The sequence below is a fragment of the Natator depressus genome, chromosome 7 (assembly GCF_965152275.1).
Source record: "Natator depressus isolate rNatDep1 chromosome 7, rNatDep2.hap1, whole genome shotgun sequence".
NCBI lineage: Eukaryota > Metazoa > Chordata > Testudines > Cheloniidae > Natator > Natator depressus.
In genome coordinates this window covers 1,187,747-1,205,698 of record NC_134240.1, presented here as the reverse complement: position 1 = coordinate 1,205,698, position 17,952 = coordinate 1,187,747, and the positions used below count along the sequence as shown (strand labels likewise).

The 17,952-nt window shown below is 66.9% G+C and overlaps 1 protein-coding gene and 1 long non-coding RNA gene across 4 annotated transcripts in view; one reads left to right on the top strand and one right to left on the bottom strand.

Annotated features, from left to right (window-relative positions):
• LOC141990321 (laminin subunit beta-2-like) overlaps positions 1-17,952 on the bottom strand; it is a 48,652-nt gene that overhangs the window by 21,022 nt on the left and 9,678 nt on the right. For 2 of the 3 annotated variants that reach the window (XM_074957292.1, XM_074957293.1), the window contains exons 6-18: positions 16,074-16,262; positions 14,642-14,705; positions 14,054-14,256; positions 13,506-13,626; positions 11,599-11,787; positions 10,304-10,483; positions 9,138-9,250; positions 8,988-9,067; positions 6,602-6,758; positions 4,734-4,886; positions 3,929-4,087; positions 2,994-3,115; positions 2,380-2,500 (exon numbers count right to left, since the gene is read on the bottom strand). In XM_074957292.1, coding sequence (XP_074813393.1) covers positions 2,380-2,500; positions 2,994-3,115; positions 3,929-4,087; positions 4,734-4,886; positions 6,602-6,758; positions 8,988-9,067; positions 9,138-9,250; positions 10,304-10,483; positions 11,599-11,787; positions 13,506-13,626; positions 14,054-14,256; positions 14,642-14,705; positions 16,074-16,262 — 1,851 coding nt within the window. Of the gene's footprint in view, positions 1-2,379; positions 2,501-2,993; positions 3,116-3,928; positions 4,088-4,733; positions 4,887-6,601; positions 6,759-8,987; positions 9,068-9,137; positions 9,251-10,303; positions 10,484-11,598; positions 11,788-13,505; positions 13,628-14,007; positions 14,013-14,053; positions 14,257-14,641; positions 14,706-16,073; positions 16,263-17,952 lie in introns of those variants that run through there. The other variant, XM_074957294.1, reaches the window with a different exon arrangement.
• Positions 8,547-15,184, top strand: LOC141990325 (uncharacterized). Its single transcript, XR_012640151.1, has 2 exons — positions 8,547-8,661; positions 14,844-15,184. It is a non-coding gene; the product is annotated as an uncharacterized LOC141990325 (long non-coding RNA).

Here is a 17,952-nt window from a genome sequence, read left to right as displayed (position 1 = left end):
GCACTGGGGGAGCGGGGGGCACTGGACAGGCTGCACTGGACAGGCTGCACTGCGGGAGCGGGGGGCACTGGACAGGCTGCACTGCAGGAGCAGGAGGCACTGGACAGGCTGTACTCAGGGAGCGGGGGGCACTGGGGGAGCGGGGGGCACTGGACAGGCTGCACTGGGGGAGCAGGGGGCACTGGAGGAGTGGGGGGCACTGGACAGGCTGTACTCGGGGAGCAGGGGGCACTGGGGGAGCGGGGGGCACTGGACAGGCTGCACTGGGGGAGCGGGGGGCACTGGAGGAGTGGGGGGCACTGGACAGGCTGCACTGCAGGAGCAGGAGGCACTGGACAGGCTGCACTTGGGGAGCGGGGGGCACTGGAGGAGCGGGGGGCACTGGACAGGCTGCACTGGGGGAGCAGGGGGCACTGGACAGGCTGCACTGGGGGAGCGGGGGGCACTGGAGGAGTGGGGGGCACTGGACAGGCTGCACTGCAGGAGCAGGAGGCACTGGACAGGCTGCACTGCGGGAGTGGGGGGCACTGGACAGGCTGTACTCAGGGAGCGGGGGGCACTGGGGGAGCGGGGGGCACTGGACAGGCTGCACTGGGGGAGCAGGGGGCACTGGAGGAGTGGGGGGCACTGGACAGGCTGCACTGGACAGGCTGCACTGCGGGAGCGGGGGGCACTGGACAGGCTGCACTGCAGGAGCAGGAGGCACTGGACAGGCTGTACTCAGGGAGCAGGGGGCACTGGGGGAGCAGGGGGCACTGGACAGGCTGCACTGGGGGAGCAGGGGGCACTGGACAGGCTGCACTGGGGGAGCGGGGGGCACTGGAGGAGTGGGGGCACTGGACAGGCTGTACTCGGGGAGCGGGGGGCACTGGGGGAGCGGGGGGCACTGGACAGGCTGCACTGGACAGGCTGCACTGCGGGAGCGGGGGGCACTGGACAGGCTGCACTGCAGGAGCGGGGGGCACTGGACAGGCTGCACGGGGTGGAGTTGGAGGCAGGTGCTGGCTGGACTAGGCATAGGGCATGGTGGGGGCATGGCCAGGCCGGGCGCGGCGCAGAGGGGGCACAGGCTTAACGCCACAGGCCGGATGGATGGGCAAGCCCAGTGGGGCAGGCTGTGCCGTGGGCCCATGGGCTGGGTAGCACAAGGCGTGGGCTGGGCAGGGCCAGGCAGGGGGTGCAGTGGGCCAGGTGTTTGGGGCCAGGCAGACAGGGGTGCGGGCACTGGGGAATGAGAGCCAGAGGCAGAAGTGGCACCCAGCAGGCCCGGAGCAGCCCTGGGGCCCTCCCCACCACCACATCGTGGTACTGCCAGTGGCGCCTGCCAACGAGCGAGCGGATGGTACCCGCGGGCGCCTGCCAACGAGCGAGCGGCACGGTACATCCAGGCAACAGATGTTCTGTCATCTGCTGCCACTGAGAACAGTTTAGATCCATCCTCTTTGGAACCCCTTTCAGGTAGTTGAAAGCAGCTATCAAATCCCCCCTCATTCTTCTCTTCCGCAGACTAAACAATCCCAGTTCCCTCAGCCTCTCCTCATAAGTCATGTGTTCCAGCCCCCAAATAATTTTTGTTGCTCTCCGCTGGATGCTTTCCCATTTTTCCACATCCTTCTTGTAGTGTGGGGCCCAAAACTGGACACAGTACTCCAGATGAGGCCTCACCAATGTCGAATAGAGGGAATGATCACGTCCCTTGATCTGCTGGCAATTCTCCTACTTATACAGCCCAAAATGCCGTTCGCCTTCTTGGCAACAAGGGCACACTGTTGACTCCTATCCAGCTTCTCGTCCACTGTAACCCCTAGGTCCTTTTCTGCAGAACTGCTGCCGAGCCATTCGGTCCCTAGTCTGTAGCGGTGCATGGGATTCTTCTGTCCTAAGTGCAGGACTCTGCACTTGTCCTTGTTGAGAGGAGGCTCCCCCAGAGTCCTGGCTGGCTTCGTAGGGAGCAGCTCCAGAGCATGGCCTGGGGATGCCGTGACAGGTGGCAGCTGGCGGGAAGTGACTTACGGCTCAACCAGGGCACTGGCAGGTTTCCTGTCACATCCGGAGCTGGCACATGGGCTCCAGCTCACAGTGCCGTGGGGGGCTTCAGCCCACAACACTGTGGGGCAGCGAGTAGCTGCTGGAAGGACACCCCCTGCTCTGCAAAGCCAGGCGACGTGGCTACAGCCCTGGCTTGGCCTCTCCTCGCCCAGCGCAGGACGCAGCTGCCATGCCTGGCCCAGGGCTCTCCCAGGGAGAAGCGGGGACTGGGAGGGGTGCCTGGCAGAGGCCACGTGGGGGCTCTGGGGCCAGGACCTGGCACCCCCCTGCGCAGCCGCTGGCTGAGGGGAGAGGCTGCTGAGGGCAGCTCCCGCCATTCCCTGCCCTTACCGAGTCGATGAGGATGAAGGCGGCTGGGTGGCGCTGGACCACACCTGCCCGCTGGAACCGCATGGCGATCTCGTACTGGTTACTGGGCTCAAAGCAGAAGGGCCGGGACAGCAGGGCGTACCTGGGGGCAGGAGGCAGTGGTGAGGGGCAGGAGGGCAAGTGGTGTGGGCTGGCCGATTGGGGCAAACAATGGGGGCTATGACACAGGGGGGCTGTGAGCCCAGCCCAGCATGGGACAGGGCCCCGGGTGGGGGTGGGGGGCTCTGAGCCCAACCCAGTGTGGGACAGGGCCCGGGGGGAGGGGTTGTGAGCCCAGCCCAACGTGGGACAGGGACAGGGCCTGCGGGTGGGGAGGTGAGCCCAGCCCAGTGTTGGTCAGTTTGCCAGGCTGGGGAATCAGCTGGCACGGGCTGGGCTGCGCATGGCATGGCCGGGGGGGCGTGCCCCCTTGGCAGGGCTGGCTCCTAGCCCGGGCAGCAGCTGGTGAGGGGATGCACTGCAACATTGGCCTGAGCCGCCTGGCAGCGAGGGCACTGGTGCCCCACGAGGGTCCCCATGCAGGGGGAGGAGAAAATAGGCCGGATGCGGCCAGGAGCCCCCCCGTTGGCTCTCACCTCTCGGTGTGCGGCAGGCTTTCCTTGTATCTCTGCTCCGAGGGCAGTACGTTCCCGCAGCGAGGGCTCGTGGGCAACACCTGGGCACCGACGCTGACGATGGCCTCCCAGTCCTCTGTGGACTGCAGGGAGAGGGGTTGGGGCGCCCCGCAGCTGGGTCCCCAAGGGCGGCAGCCTACAGCCCTCCCGAGGGAGTGGGGGCCCTGCCGGGGGTGGGCCCGGTGGTGCTGGCAGGGGAAGGAGCCCTGGGCTGGGGGCTGGGAGATGAACCGGGCCCCTGCAGCGTTCCTTGGGGCAGCCTGCTCCCGGCATGGGCCCCTTGCCCTGGGCAGCCGAGCTGGGTGCTGAGTGTGGACTCTGCGCCGGGTGCTCTCGGGGCTGGGCCCCACACGGCAGGGGAGCCCGGTGCCAGGCCATCCCCTCCGCCATCAGCTAGGGCTGCCAGGTGCCCAGTTTTTGACCGGAAAGTCTGGTTGAAAAGGGGACCTGGTAGTGTCCAGTCAGATGTACTGACTGGACACCCAAAGTCCAGTTACCGTGGGTGGGGGGAGGCGCTGGGTCATTAACCCACGTGCTCCAGCCCTGCTCAGCCGGGCCGCCCCCTATGCAGGCAGCAGGAGCTCCAACCCAGCCCCGGAGCAGAGGGAGCCCAGCGGGGCCGGGGGAAGGAAAGGAAGGTGGCGAGATCCAGCAAGTGACAGGGGTGGGGCCTTGGGGGGAGAGGCGGGGCCAGGGGTGGGGCTGGGAGTTTGGGTACCAGCAATTAGAAAGGTGGCAACCCTACCATCAGCCCCATGCCCTGTGGCAGCCTAGCGCCCAGCCACCCCTCCCCCATCAGCCCCACACACCCTGCAGGAGCCCGGCCATCCCCTCCCCTGTCGGCCTCTCGCCCCCGGGCAGCCTGGTGCCCAGCCACCCCTCTATGCCCCACACACCTCCGGCTCGTAGCGGATCAGGATGTCGTACTCCATGGCGTAGGGGATGTTGTCGATGTGGAAGGACAGGCCGGCCCCATCCCGCACGCGGGCGAAGCCGGGCCCCGTCCATGTGATCATGTGACCCATGTGCTCCCGGGACACCACTTCCACGTCCGGCTGGGGGGCAGAAACCTGGGTCAGTGCCCTGCCCCTCCACCGCTGCCCCTGGCCCCCACCTGCCCCCATCTCACCCATCCCTGCCCCCCACTACGCTCAGATCACTCCTGTCCCCACCCCTCCACCACTGCCCCCACCTGCCGCATCCCTACCCCCACTCCTGATCCCTGCTATCCTCCCTTATGTGACAAAATGGGAATTTTTTGTAGTGTTTTCTATTAATCCTACGTGTGCCTCAGTTTCCTTTTACACCCTGCATTGCTGCCCAGTGGTGGGAGGATTACGGCTACGTCGACTTCACGGGGATCTCCCCTCGCTTTGTTAGCCCCCCTCCCCAAGAGGCGGGCACTGTGGCCAGGGAAGAACCCCTGTGGGCCTAGCGCTGTCCACAGTGGGGCAGGTCGTCTGGGCATCAGCATCCCCAAGCACCGGAGCAGGGTGTAGGCCTGGTGGGATCACATGGCCGAGCCTGGGAGAGGAATTGGACTCTGGGGGCTGGCCCACTGAACGGGCCCTCCAGGGCACTGCTCGAGAACTGGGGCATAGCCCCAACCCTGTGGATCTGTGACACCCCACAACCCCCCCATTCCTGCCCCCATCCTCACCCCCCTTGCTCCTCCAGGACCCCTCCCCCCCCGCTCCTCACCTTGTGCTGGGGCTGTCGGCTGCGCCGGGGCAGGGCTCGGTGCTGCCGGAGCTGCATGGTGCCGCGCTGGCGCCGCAGACGCCCCTTCCGCCCGTTGGGGAGCCCGCGGGAGTGCTCCAGGCAGTCTGAGGGGGCCTCGGGGCGCAGCGCTCCCTGCAACGGGCCAGGGTCAGCCTGGGAGACCGCCAGGGGCGCGGGGATGGGGGCTGCGCCGGGGACCCCAGGGGATGGGGGCTGCGCCAGGGGACCCCGAGGGATGGGGGCTGCCCCAGGGGGACTGATGAGGGGGCAGGAGGTTGCTGTGGGGGGCTGGGGTTACCCTGAGGAGACACCCTGACCGCAGCAGGCTCCAGCTGGCCAGAGGGATGCTGACGCCCGGCTGTGCAGTGTAGCTGGTGCTGGGTCCTGTTGCTCAGCGGGGGGCACAACCCCCGGCCCAGACCCCAGCCTGCCACAAGAGACTGGGCCCCACAGCCACGGAACTGCACTTGGGAGGGGTACTGAGCCCCGTGACCAGCTGTGACGTTATTGACATAAGCTGGGACCGTACAGATCATTGTTGCAACCAAGGTCCCCTAGTGGCACTAAATCTTGTATAAAGGGGGTCAAATAAGGTGTCTCAGACAAGGTGATGGTTGGCTGGTTAGGATGATGCTGTCTGTCTGTGGGTATCATTTTTATAGTTAAAGTTATGAATATTGGCTCTGCCCTGTCTGTATTTCAAACTTGTGCTCTGCTTCTAGGGGACACCCCAGACACGTTGGGGTCAGCTCTGCCTAGCCTGCTGGATGGCCCGTTAAGGACCATCAGCGACACAACTGACCCATGGAGAGAAGGCAGACACGCCTGGGGACTCGGCCAGGCGTGCAGGGACCTGCCGAGGGACAGAACTCTGAGGTGTTTCCAGGCCACGGGATGGGCAGCTTGTCCTTGGGACACAGAAAGCAGAGACCACACGGCAAGAGACTTTCAAAAGCTGCTGCAGCTCCTCCAGCTGGTCTTCAGTCCTGCTTCTGACCTCCGGAGGGACTTGGCCACCCTGAAGCTTTGACCCAAGGACTGAAAGACCCATCCCAGCTGGGGATGTTCTCCAGAGACTGGATTTGAACCTGCCGTTTATTCCATCCCTGCTGCAAGCCTGACCCAAGAACTTTGCCGTCACTGGACGTCATTGATTCCATTGAACCCGTTCTAGCTCTCGTCTCTGTCCTTTCCGTTTATGAACAAACCTTTAGATTTTAGACTCCAAGGGATTGGCAGCAGCGTGATTGGTGGGTAAGATCTGATTTGTGTATTGACCGGGGTCTGGGGCTTGGTCCTTTGGGATCGAGGGAACTGTTTTTCTTTTACTGGGGTATTGGTTTCCATAACCATCTGTCCCCATAACGAGTGGCCCTGGTGGGGATACTGGGAAACTGGAGCGTCTAAGGGAATTGCTCGTGTGACTTGGGGTTAGCCAGTGGGGTGAGACCAAAGTCTGCTCTGTTTGGCTGGTTTGGTTTGCCTTGGTGGGCACAGAAACCCCAGCCTGGGGCTGTAACTGCCCTGCTTTGAGCAGTTTGTCCTGAATTGGCACCTCTCCGTTGGGTCCTGCCAGAACCAGCATTGTTATACCATGGGACCGTATGCGCTGCCCGCCCCCTCGGCCCTGGGACCCCACACACTCCCCCCCTCGGCCCAGGGACCCCACACGCTCCCCCCCGGCCCTGAGACCCCACACGCTGCCCCCCCTGGGCCCCAGGACCCCACGTGCTGTCCCCCCCTGGCCCAGGACCCCAAGCACTGCCCCCGTCAGGCCCAGGACCCCGCGCCCTGCCCCCTCCCAGCCCCGGGACCCGCAGCAGCCAGCACGGGGTGCCCGCACTCACCGGCAGCGCGGGGTGGGTGGGCGCGTGCCCTGTGCCATGCTCTGCCTCGTAACTGTAGTAGTCCAGGGGTGCACAGAAGTAGCCGGGCTGCACCTGGTCACACTGGCGCCCGATGAGGTGGGGCCGGCAGGGGCACAAGCCATCCTCCATGGAGCACCTGGGGGCGGCACAAGCCCTGTCCATCCTGGGCTAAGGGAGCCTGCTCTGCCCTGTCCCTGTGTCCCGGGGGAGCCGGCCCAGCGCAGGCCACATGTCTGTGTGTCTGTCCCAGGGCAGGGGCCGCGGGGGAGGAGTGAGAGGGGCCAGCCTGTTACCAGCCCTGCGTGCCCTGGTTCCACCCACAGCTTGTGTCCCACCCCCGGGGTGATGACCTGGGCATGTTCTTACTGTCTTCTCTGAATATTGTGTGTGCCTCAGTTTCCCCGGTGTGTTACTCAGGTATCTGGGTGGTGGGACAGGGGGGTATGATCTTTGCGTGACCCCTAGAGGGCAGGTGTGGCTGTGACAGGCCGCAGAGAACAGCCAACACTCGTAGCCTGGCAACTGAGGGCCAGGCCCCCTCCTCTGCGAGGATCCGCCCGGGGTGTTGGCGCAGCCGGGGTGACCTGCTGGCCCGGGAACAGAAAGGAAGGAGGAGGAGCAAGAGGTGTGAGGGAGGGTTGCCAACTGTGACGATGTGAGGCAGCAGGGAGGGGGGAGCGTTGACCTGGGAATGTGCCCTGGGGAGGGGAGACCTGAGAGCCTGTAACCTGAGCCAGGAGGGGAAGGGAGAGGTAACACCTCTGCCCAGGAATGTGAAGACAGGCTGCAGGAGAGAGCCTGGGGGGGGGGGCGGGGGCGGCGTTGTTTAGTTTTCAGTTTGGGGCTGGGTGGAGGAACGCAGGGAACCCCAGGGCTGGGGTCTAAGCTCCCTGCTCCCCCAGAAGGACTTCACTGAGGGGTCCTGGGTGTACCCACAAGCTCTGTTTTGGACTGTGTTCCTGTTGTCCAATAAACCTTCTGTTTTACTGGCTGGCTGAGAGTCTCAGTGAATCCCAGGAAGAGGGGTGCAGGGCCTGGACTCCCCCACACTCCGTGACACCAACCCTCCAGGGTTGGCCTGGAGTCTCCCGAATAGGCATCGGTCTCTGGGTGACTATTGAAAGCAACCCAGCAGACCGGGCTGTTCTACACCGACTAACCCGCCTGTCACACGCTGGCTGGGGGTCACGGCAGCTAGAGATCGGGGGGGGGCATTTCTCCCTCTGGGGGTGGGGCCCCAGGGGCAAAGCCAGGCTGCTGGTGGCTCCGAGGTGTGGTTCCAGGAGGCGGGGAGCCTCCGAGAAGGGCTGTCACACTGAGGGATTCCTTCCAGGGGCCGTGCAGGGCTGAGAGAGTCTGGGCCTGGCAGTGCCTGACACCCAGCACCCCTGAGCCACGGTGCCACCACTGCCCCATGACCCTCCCCCACGGCCGTGGTATCGCCCCAAGTGTGACGAAGTGGGAATGTTCTTAATGTTTTTTCTGAATACTGTGTGAGTGCCTCAGTTTCCCCATGGCATTTCTTAAGTCTCTAGGTGGGGGGATAAGGGGGTGTGATTGTGGCAGAGCCCTAGAGGGCCAGTGTGATGGTGTCTGCACAGAGAATGGCCGACACCCTGTCTCCTGATGGCCTGGGCCCCTCCTCTGCAAAGGGGCCAGCTGGAGAATAAAGGAATCAGGTGACCTCCTGGCCCAGGAAAGAGACAAAGGCCAGAGGAGGGGCGGGAGAGTTTCAGTTTGGAGCTGGCTGGGGAAATGGAGGGAGGCCAGAGGGGGCTCTGGCTCCCTGCCCCCCAAGACGGACCTGACTGAGGGGTCCTGTTCTCTGCACCTACAAGCTCTGTTTTAGACCATGTTCCTGTTGTCTAATAAACCTCTGTTTCCCCGGCTGGCGGAGAGTCCCGTCTGACTGCAGAGTTGGGGGGCAGGACCCTCTGGCTGCCCCAGGAGCCCGGCCCGGCTGGACTCGCTGGGGGAAGCGCACGGCGGGGCAGAGGAGGCTGAATGCTCCGAGGTCAGACCCAGGAAGGTGAAGCCGGGTGAGCTGTGTGTCCTGCAGACAGGCTGCTCCCAGAGAGGAGACTTCCCCAGAGTCCTGCCTGGCTTCATGGGGAGCGGTTCCAGAGCACCGCCCGGGACCCCGGGACACCCTGTACCCCCTCTCCCCAGCTGTGGCGCTGCCCGTCATGTCCCCTCCCCCAGCGGTGAAGCCATGTGGCTTCCCCCGGAGGAAGTGTGAGACCCCTGGGAGGTCTGGTACCCTGCAGGGTTCTCCTGGAGACTGCCCCAAATACTGTCGTACGTCGTACCCCCCTCCGACGTGTGGTGCTGCCCCGTGCCCTTCCCCTGCGTGGCACATGCCTACCTGTTGCTGTAGGCGCCCCCGAAGTCGCAGTCGCAGGGCCGGCAGCCGGCCACGTCGGTGCTCAGGCCCCAGAACTCGGGCTGTGGGGAGAGCAGGGTCAGGCACCGCCTGGGGTCCGGCCGGGGCCGGGGAGGGGGCAGGGGCACTCACCAGGCACTGGCTGCAGTACCGGCCGCTCACAAAGCGCTTGCAGTAGCAGTCTCCACTGACGTGGTCACAGGGGGGGCTGCCCGTGAGGATGCCCCGAGGGTCGCACCTGCAGGCTGGGCACAGACACAGCAGCTTACCCAGTGGGGCCCGTGCCCACGGGCCCCAGGAATAGCCCAGCGCCCACCCTCGAGCGAGGCCTGGCACACACACAGCTCTGGGGATGCCAAGCCGGATCCTGCCCAGTACCCATGAGGTTGTCCCACGCAGCACATGGGGCCCTGCCCACCGGCGGCTGCACCGAGGAGCCATGTCCCCCGGGGCCCTGCAGCACAGCCCGGCTGGGTGGCTGTGATGAAGTGGGCATGTTCTTACTGTCTTCTCTGAATGCTCTGTGTGTGCCTCAGTTTCCCCTATGTGTTACTCAGGTATCTGGGTGGTGGGACAATGGGGGGTGATGTCTGCAGCAACCCCCAGAGGGCAGGTGTGGCTGTGACAGGCTGCAGGGAACAGCCGACACTCTGTAGCCTGGCAACTGAGGAAGTGTTGGTGCAGCTGGGGTGACCTGCTGGCCCGGGAAAGGGACAAAGGAACAAGCAGGGGCAACAGGCGTGAGGGAGGCCTCAGTCCCCTGCATAGGGGCTGGAACTAGGGGGACTGGGGGTCTGCAGCCTCCCCTGGCATGACATGGTCTCCATCATATCCAGGGTTTGTAGTTTGCAGTTTGGTTCCATGGCTCAGCCCCTCCCCAGCCCCCACCCCGGACATATTGCTCCAGCTCCCCCGTCTCCTGTTTGGGACTCAGGGGGAGTCCGGGGGAACCAGGCCCCGGGTCCCACCAAGCTGGTTTTCTGCAGGTGCCTGCTCCCTGGGCTGACAAGCTCTGTTCTACGCTGAGCTCCCGACGGCTGTGTCACACGCTGGTGGGAGACACAGCTGGCTGCAGAGTGGGGGGCAGGGCGCTTTGGGGGGGGTGAGGCTCCCCAGGGGGACTCACTGCAGGGAGCGAACGGGGTGACCAAGGGGCTGAACGCTCCGAGGTCGGACCCAGGAAGTGCCAAAGCCAAGCAGGCTCCTTGGCCTGGTGAGCGTGGCCCTGAGGGGAGACACTGCCCCAGAGCCCTGCCTGGCTTCACTCCGAGCGGTGCCAAGGCCGTGCCCACACTCACGCTGGCAGCCCTGCGGGTCGGTCCGGCTCAGCCCGTAGAAGGCCTCCTTGCAGCTGTCGCAGCGCACGCCCTGGACGTGTTCCTTGCAGCGGCACTGCCCGGCGATCAGGCCCAGCGCCACGTCCGTGTGGCTGTCACACACCCCGCCATCTAGGGAGCCCACTGGGTCACAGTCACAGGCTGCCAGCAGAGGGGAAAAGAGCAGGAGTCGCATGCCAGGAGCCAGCTCAGCGCCCAGCCTGGACACCAGCACCTGGCACCGCAGTGACCCCAAAGCAGATGGCCCTGCCAGGGCAGATGGGATCGCCCATGCCGGGCAGAGAGAGGGCAGCCGAGTGTCTCAGCGCAGCCAAAGCTCTGGGCACATGCCCAGGCCAGGGAGTGCGGCTGCCAGCAAAGGGGCTGGGGCTCGGCGTGAGCCCCCCACGCAGCACTGCAGCCAAAGGGCTCACGTGCTCCCTGGCCACATCCCGGGGCCGTGACCAACGTGGGGACGTGGGTGATATGCGCCTCAGTTTCCCTAGGCGTTGCCCTGCCGCACTGAGCGCCACGAGGCATGGGCCACGCAGCTGGCTGGGGAGAGACACGGGGCAGCGAGGGCATGGGGGACCTAACAGACAATGGGAACCCCAAGGACTCCGCATGTCCCCGTGAGGGCGGAGCCCATGAGGCCAGAGAAGGAGGGGGCCGTGCCAGGAGAGTGTGAGAAGACCCAGGGGAGCCCCTGGCATTGAGACTTGGGAGAGACGAGGATGGAGGCCAAGATGGGCTGGCCAGGCTGGTCTCCGCTGAGCCAGGACCGGAACCTGGCACCAGCTGCCGCGCCACAGGGGGACACTCCGAACGGGGGCTCGCTCCGTGGCCTGGCTGGGCAGAGCTCCTGGGGGGTCACAGGGGCTGCAGCCCGGTCTCAGAGGCAGGGAGTGGCCAGCCTTGCTACGCACAGAGGTGAACCCAGCCTGCTCCGATCTCTGGGCCTTGGGGAACCCAGGAGCCGTGCAGTGCCCTGGCCTTCCCACGCGCCTGGGGAGGGCACAGGCATGGCACCAGGGGCCCGTATGGGCTGGGAGCAGACCCGGGGACAGCATCTGACTAGCAGGGGCCTGGCGAGCCCTCTGGAGACCCAGGGCCGGGCACGGGCCGGTAACCCTGAGAGAGAGGATGCCCGCTCTGCGCTGCGGGCACCCAGCCGGCCCCAGCTCTAGCTTCAGAGGAAGGGGAGCAAAGCGCCGAGAACCCTGGGGGCAGCCCCCGCCCGCTGGAGGCTGCCCAGACCCGCCCGGCAGGGCGCTCACGGACGCAGGCGGTGCTGGCCCGGATGTCGGCCAGCGGGCTGTGGTAGTAGAAGGGTTTGCAGAGCTGGCAGCTGCGGCCCATGGTGTTGTGCTGACAGTCGTCACAGACGCCCCCGCTGGCGTTGCCCGTGGCCAGGTACACGGCCATGTCGAAGTGGCACCGGCGAGAGTGCTGGTTACAGTTACACCCTGCCGACAGATGGGTCCATTAACGACGGCCCGGGCACACCCGCGCCCGGGGCACTGCCCCCCAGCGCTCCCACTGCACTAGGCGCAAAAGCAGGAGGGGGGCACGGCCACGGGGTAGTGCGGGGGGGGGCACGGCCGTGGGGAAGGGGGGGCACAGCCGTGGGATACCGGGGGGGGGAACAGCCATGGGGAAGGGGGGGGCACGGCCGTGGGGAAGGGGGGGGCGCACAGCCACAGGGAAGCGGGGGGGGCACAGCTGTGGGATACCGGGGGGGGCACAGCCACGGGGAAGCGGGGGGGCACGGCCGTGGAGAAGCGGAGGGCGCACAGCCACAGGGAAGCGGAGGGGGCACAGCTGTGGGATACCAGGGGGGCACAGCCACGGGGAAGTGGGGGGGCACGGCCGTGGGGAAGTGGGGGGCGCACAGCCACAGGGAAGCGGGGGGGCACAGCTGTGGGATACCAGGGGGGGCACAGCCACGGGGAAGTGGGGGGGCACAGCTGTGGGATACCGGGGGGGGGAACAGCCACGGGGAAGCGGGGGGGCACAGCTGTGGGATACCGGGGGGGGGGAACAGCCACGGGGAAGCGGGGGGGGCACAGCTGTGGGATACCGGGGGGGGGGAACAGCCACGGGGAAGCGGGGGGGGCACAGCTGTGGGATACCGGGGGGGGGGGAACAGCCACGGGGAAGCGGGGGGGGCACAGCCGTGGGATACCGGGGGGGGGAACAGCCACGGGGAAGGGGGGGCACGGCCGTGGGGAAGGGGGGGGCGCACAGCCACAGGGAAGCGGGGGGGGCACAGCTGTGGGATACCGGGGGGGGCACAGCCACGGGGAAGCGGGGGGGCACGGCCGTGGGGAAGCGGAGGGCGCACAGCCACAGGGAAGCGGAGGGGGCACAGCTGTGGGATACCGGGGGGGCACAGCCACGGGGAAGTGGGGGGGCACGGCCGTGGGGAAGTGGGGGGCGCACAGCCACAGGGAAGCGGGGGGGGCACAGCCACAGGGAAGCGGGGGGGGCACAGCCACGGGGAAGTGGGGGGGCATGGCCGTGGGGAAGTGGGGGGCGCACAGCCACAGGGAAGCGGAGGGGGCACAGCTGTGGGATACCGGGGGGGCACAGCCACGGGGAAGTGGGGGGGCACGGCCGTGGGGAAGTGGGGGGCGCACAGCCACAGGGAAGCGGGAGGGGCACAGCCACGGGGAAGTGGGGGGGCATGGCCGTGGGGAAGTGGGGGGCGCACAGCCACAGGGAAGCAGGGGGGGCACAGCCACAGGGAAGCAGGGGGGGCACAGCTGTGGGATACCGGGGGGGGAACAGCCACGGGGAAGTGGGGGGGCACAGTCGTGGGGAAGTGGGGGGCGCACAGCCACAGGGAAGCGGGGGGGCACAGCTGTGGGATACCGGGGGGGGAACAGCCACGGGAAAGTGCGGGGGGGCACGGCCGTGGGAAAGTGGGGGGGGAACAGCCATGGGGAAGCGGGGGGGGCACAGCTGTGGGATACCGGGGGGGGGGAACAGCCACGGGGAAGCAGGGGGGGCACAGCTGTGGGATACCGGGGGGGGGAACAGCCACGGGGAAGCGGGGGGGGCACAGCTGTGGGATACCGGGGGGGGAACAGCCACGGGGAAGTGCGGGGGGGCACGGCCGTGGGGAAGCGGCTGGGAGGGGGGGCACAGCGGCAGGGAACCGGGGGGCCGGCTGCTCTCTCACCTTGGCAGGCGTGTGGGTCGGTGCCCCCGGCAGGGCGCCAGGGCAGGTCCTGGTAGAAGTCCTGGCACCGCTCGCAGTTCAGGCCCGCGGTGTGGTGTTTGCACACGCAACGGCCGTGAATCTGGGAGACAGGCGGGGACGGTGCCCAGGTCAGCTGTGGCCCACGGCCCTGGCCTCAGCCCCCTCACGCCGGGCTCTGCAGGGCCAGCGGACGAGCCCAGGGCCCTCAGCTGCCATTAGCAGGCCCTGCCGCAGACAGCAGGCCAGACGCCAGGCCTGAGTGGGTCTTGTCTGCACTGGGGCAGGAGGAAAGGCTGGGGCACAGGGACCCCTGGGGCTGCCCCACACCCCCTGCCACCCGCCTGCTGCCCCGGGAATCAAGGGCACAGCAGCCACCAGTGCTCCCCCCTTGGCTGGGCCTGGCTGCCTTGTGACAGGTCTTGGGGTGGGGCTCTGCCCCCTGACTGCACCCTCCCCACCCCACTCCCTGTGGCCCCTTGTCATGCCCTCCACTCCCCCGTCCCCGCCATGGGGCTCTGCCCCCTTACCATGCCCTCCACGCCCCCTGGCAGGCCGGGGGCGGGCGCGCACTCGGAGGCGTGGCCGTAGCAGAAGCAGCTCCCACGCAGCACCAGCTCGTAGAGGGCGTAGTAATACTTCTCCTGGATCTCCCGCCGCGAGTCCAGCAGGTTGTCGCCCAGCGTGTGCAGCCGGGTCAGGTTCACCCGCAGGTTGGTGACGCGCAGCAGATCTGGGGGCAGGGGGAGCTCAGCACTGGCCCCACCTCCTGGCCCTGCTGCTCCCAATCCCCCCCAGCCCCCCCATCTCCCAGCCCCTGCACCCCACAGCCCTGATGCCTCCCACTCTCCTCGGCCCCCGCGTACGGTCCCCAGTGACCACTCCTGCATTACCCCATCTGCAAACCCCCCTGGCCTGCCTATGCCTTCCCTGCCATGGGCATGTCCCTGCACCGCCCGCAGCTCTGAACCCGGTGCCCCACGGCGCCGCCCGCAGCTCTGAACCCGGTGCCCCACAGCGCCGCCCGCAGCTCTGAACCTGGCGCCCCAGGACTGCAAGCTCTAGGGCAGGGATCCAGGCCCGTCCTCCCGGCTGATCCCCCCGCCTCGTGCCCCTACCCTGGATGGCTGGGCTGTACGGATCCTCCACTGGGATGGACGGGTCCAGGACCTTGAAAATCACCTGGACGACAGGCAAGGGGCAGCATGAGACCCCAGAGCTCCCCCAGCCCCGGCCTGCCCCCAGCCCCCGACCATGCCCCAGGGTGACAGGTGAGGGGCAGGGTGACCTTAGGAGTGTGATATCATATCTCATTGACAGGTGACACAGGGCCAGAAAGAGTTAATGACCTCCCAGACTGACCTGGCCCAGGGCCCAACTTTAGAGACTGCTTAGGAAGAGATGGAAATGAGGAGAGCTGTGACTGCAGCCCGCACTGCTAGAGAGAGAAGGGGAGATGCTGGCTCAGGGCTTGTGATGTCAGCAAACGAGTCTTGTCTATTGCCACGGCTTTGATTCAAAGATCAAAACAGGAGTGTGAAGATCTAGGAAGACACTGGAGGGCAATAGTGTTGTTGTCTCTCTGTCTCGGGGAAGCTTGGGGTAACCTGTATCTGAACCGTTTAATGATAAATTACCCTGGGCTAATTGCCAGGATGTTTGGGAGAAGGAAGGTTGAGCCCGTTGTCTTCTCAGGCCAAGAGGCTGCTGGAAATGTACAAAAGGCCTGGGACACGATCCTTCTTCATCTCAGATCGGCTTTGGGTTTCAAGAAGGGGAAACCCTGAGCCATAAGGATTGAGATCCCCGGTCACTGATGGGAGTCACCCTGAACATGGACATTGGACTGTAACCTCTGGGCTGTTTCTAAAAGGACGTTTGGCCACTACAGACTCACCATCTCTGCTCGGTATCGTGACCTCAAGAACTGAACTCAGGTCGGTCTGTAGACTGATCTTTCTACCAACTCTCTCTCCCTTTTCTTTTCGAATAAACTGTAGTTTAGTTAACGAGAATTGGCTATCAGCGCGTATTTGGGGTAAGATCTAAGTTATCATCGGACCTGGGTCTGGGGCCTGATCCTTTGGGATTGGGGGAACCTGCTCTCTTATATGATGAGAGAAGATCTTCAGTAATCATCATCGTATCTGACGTGTGTCCGGAGGGAGGCCTGGGGCTGGCACTTTAGGGGCACTGCGTTGTGTGGACGTCTGAGTACCCAGGGAGGTGATACAGAGGCTGGTTTGGTAACTCTAAGGAGTGGAATATCCACCGGCGTTCGGGGTTTGTCTGCCCCGGTCTGTTTGCAGTTCACCCTGATTGAGTGACCTCAGCTGGCTCCCACAGGCAGCATTGTTACAGGCAGCGTGTGACCCCAGAGACCCCTCTGCCCCGGCCTGCCCCAACATCCCCATTCCCCAGGGCAATAAGTGAGGGGCAGAGTTCGTCCCCAGGTCCTTCCCATGGGCCCTGCCCCAGCCCCCGTGCCCAGGGTGACAGGCAAGGGGCAGCGTGAGACCCCACAGCCCCTGCCTGCCCCAGCTTCCCCACCTCGCCGTGGCTGGAGGGCTCGATCTCGGAGTAGCGCTGCTCACACAACACCTCGTCCACACGGCCCGACGCCTGCACAGCCACGGCCGGGAACAGCCGGGAGCAGTTGTAGGCGAAGTAGCGATAAACCTTCCAGGTGCGGCCGAAATCCGCCGAGCGCTCGATCAGCATGGCCGCCGGGCGGAAGGTCTGTGGGGAGAGACATGGGGGAGCTGGCTGCGCCCCCAGCATGGCCCTGGGCGGGGTGTCGTGGGGGAGGGGAGCTGGGTGCGCCCCCAGCATGGCCCCGGGCGGGGTGTCGTGGGGGAGGGGAGCTGGGTGCGCCCCCAGCATGCCCCCGGGTGGGGTGTCGTGGGGGAGGGGAGCTGGGTGCGCCCCCAGCATGCCCCTGGGTGGGGTGTCGTGGGGGAGGGGAGCTGGGTGCGCCCCCAGCATGCCCCCGGGCGGGGTGTCGTGGGGGAGGGGAGCTGGGTGCGCCCTCAGCATGCCCCTGGGTGGGGTGTCGTGGGTGAGGGGAGCTGGGTGCGCCCTCAGCATGCCCCTGGGTGGGGTGTCGTGGGTGAGGGGAGCTGGGTGCACCCCCAGCATGCCCCTGTGGGTGAGGGGAGCTGGGTGCGCCCCCAGCATGGCCCTGGGTGGGGTGTCGTGGGGGAGGGGAGCTGGGTGAGGCCCCAGCATGGCCCTGGGCGAGGTGTCGTGGGGGAGGGGAGCTGGGTGCACCCCCAGCATGCCCCTGGGTGGGGTGTCGTGGGGGAGGGGAGCTGGGTGCGCCCCCAGCATGCCCCCGGGTGGGGTGTCGTGGGGGAGGGGAGCTGGGTGCGCCCCCAGCATGCCCCCGGGCGGGGTGTCGTGGGGGAGGGGAGCTGGGTGCGCCCCCAGCATGGCCCTGGGCGAGGTGTCGTGGGGGAGGGGAGCTGGGTGAGCCCCCAGCATGCCCCTGGGTGGGGTGTCGTGGGGGAGGGGAGCTGGGTGCGCCCCCAGCATGCCCCCGGGCGGGGTGTCGTGGGGGAGGGAGCTGGGTGCGCCCTCAGCATGGCCCTGGGTGGGGTGTCGTGGGGGAGGGGAGCTGCATGTGCCCTCAGCATGGCCCCGGGCGGGGTGTCGTGGGGGAGGGGAGCTGGGTGCGCCCCCAGCATGGCCCCGGGCGGGGTGTCGTGGGGGAGGGGAGCTGGGTGCGCCCCCAGCATGCCCCTGGGCGGGGTGTCGTGGGGGAGGGGAGCTGGGTGCGCCCCCAGCATGCCCCTGGGTGGGGTGTCGTGGGGGAGGGGAGCTGGGTGCGCCCCCAGCATGGCCCTGGGCGGGGTGTCGTGGGGGAGGAAAGCTGGGAGCGCCCCCAGCATGCCCCTGGGAGGGGTGTCGTGGGGGAGGGGAGCTGGGTGCGCCCCCAGCATGGCCCTGGGCGGGGTGTCGTGGGGAGGGGAGCTGGGTGCGCCCCCAGCATGGCCCTGGGCGGGGTGTCGTGGGGGAGGGAAGCTGGGAGCGCCCCCAGCATGCCCCTGGGAGGGGTGTCGTGGGGGAGGGGAGCTGGGTGCGCCCCCAGCATGGCCCTGGGCGGGGTGTCGTGGGGGAGGGAAGCTGGGAGCGCCCCTAGCATACCCCTGGGCAGGGTGTCGTGGGGGAGGGGAGCTGGGTGCGCCCCCAGCATGGCCCGGGGTGGGGTGTCGTGAGGGAGGGGAGCTGGGTGCGCCCCCAGCATGCCCCTGGGCGGGGTGTCGTGGGGGAGGGGAGCTGGGTGCGCCCCCAGCATGGCCCGGGGCGGGGTGTCGTGGGGGAGGGGAGCTGGGTGCGCCCCCAGCATGCCCCTGGGTGGGGTGTCATGGGGGAGGGGAGCTGGGTGCGCCCCCAGCATGGCCCCGGGCGGGGTGTTGTGGGGGAGGGG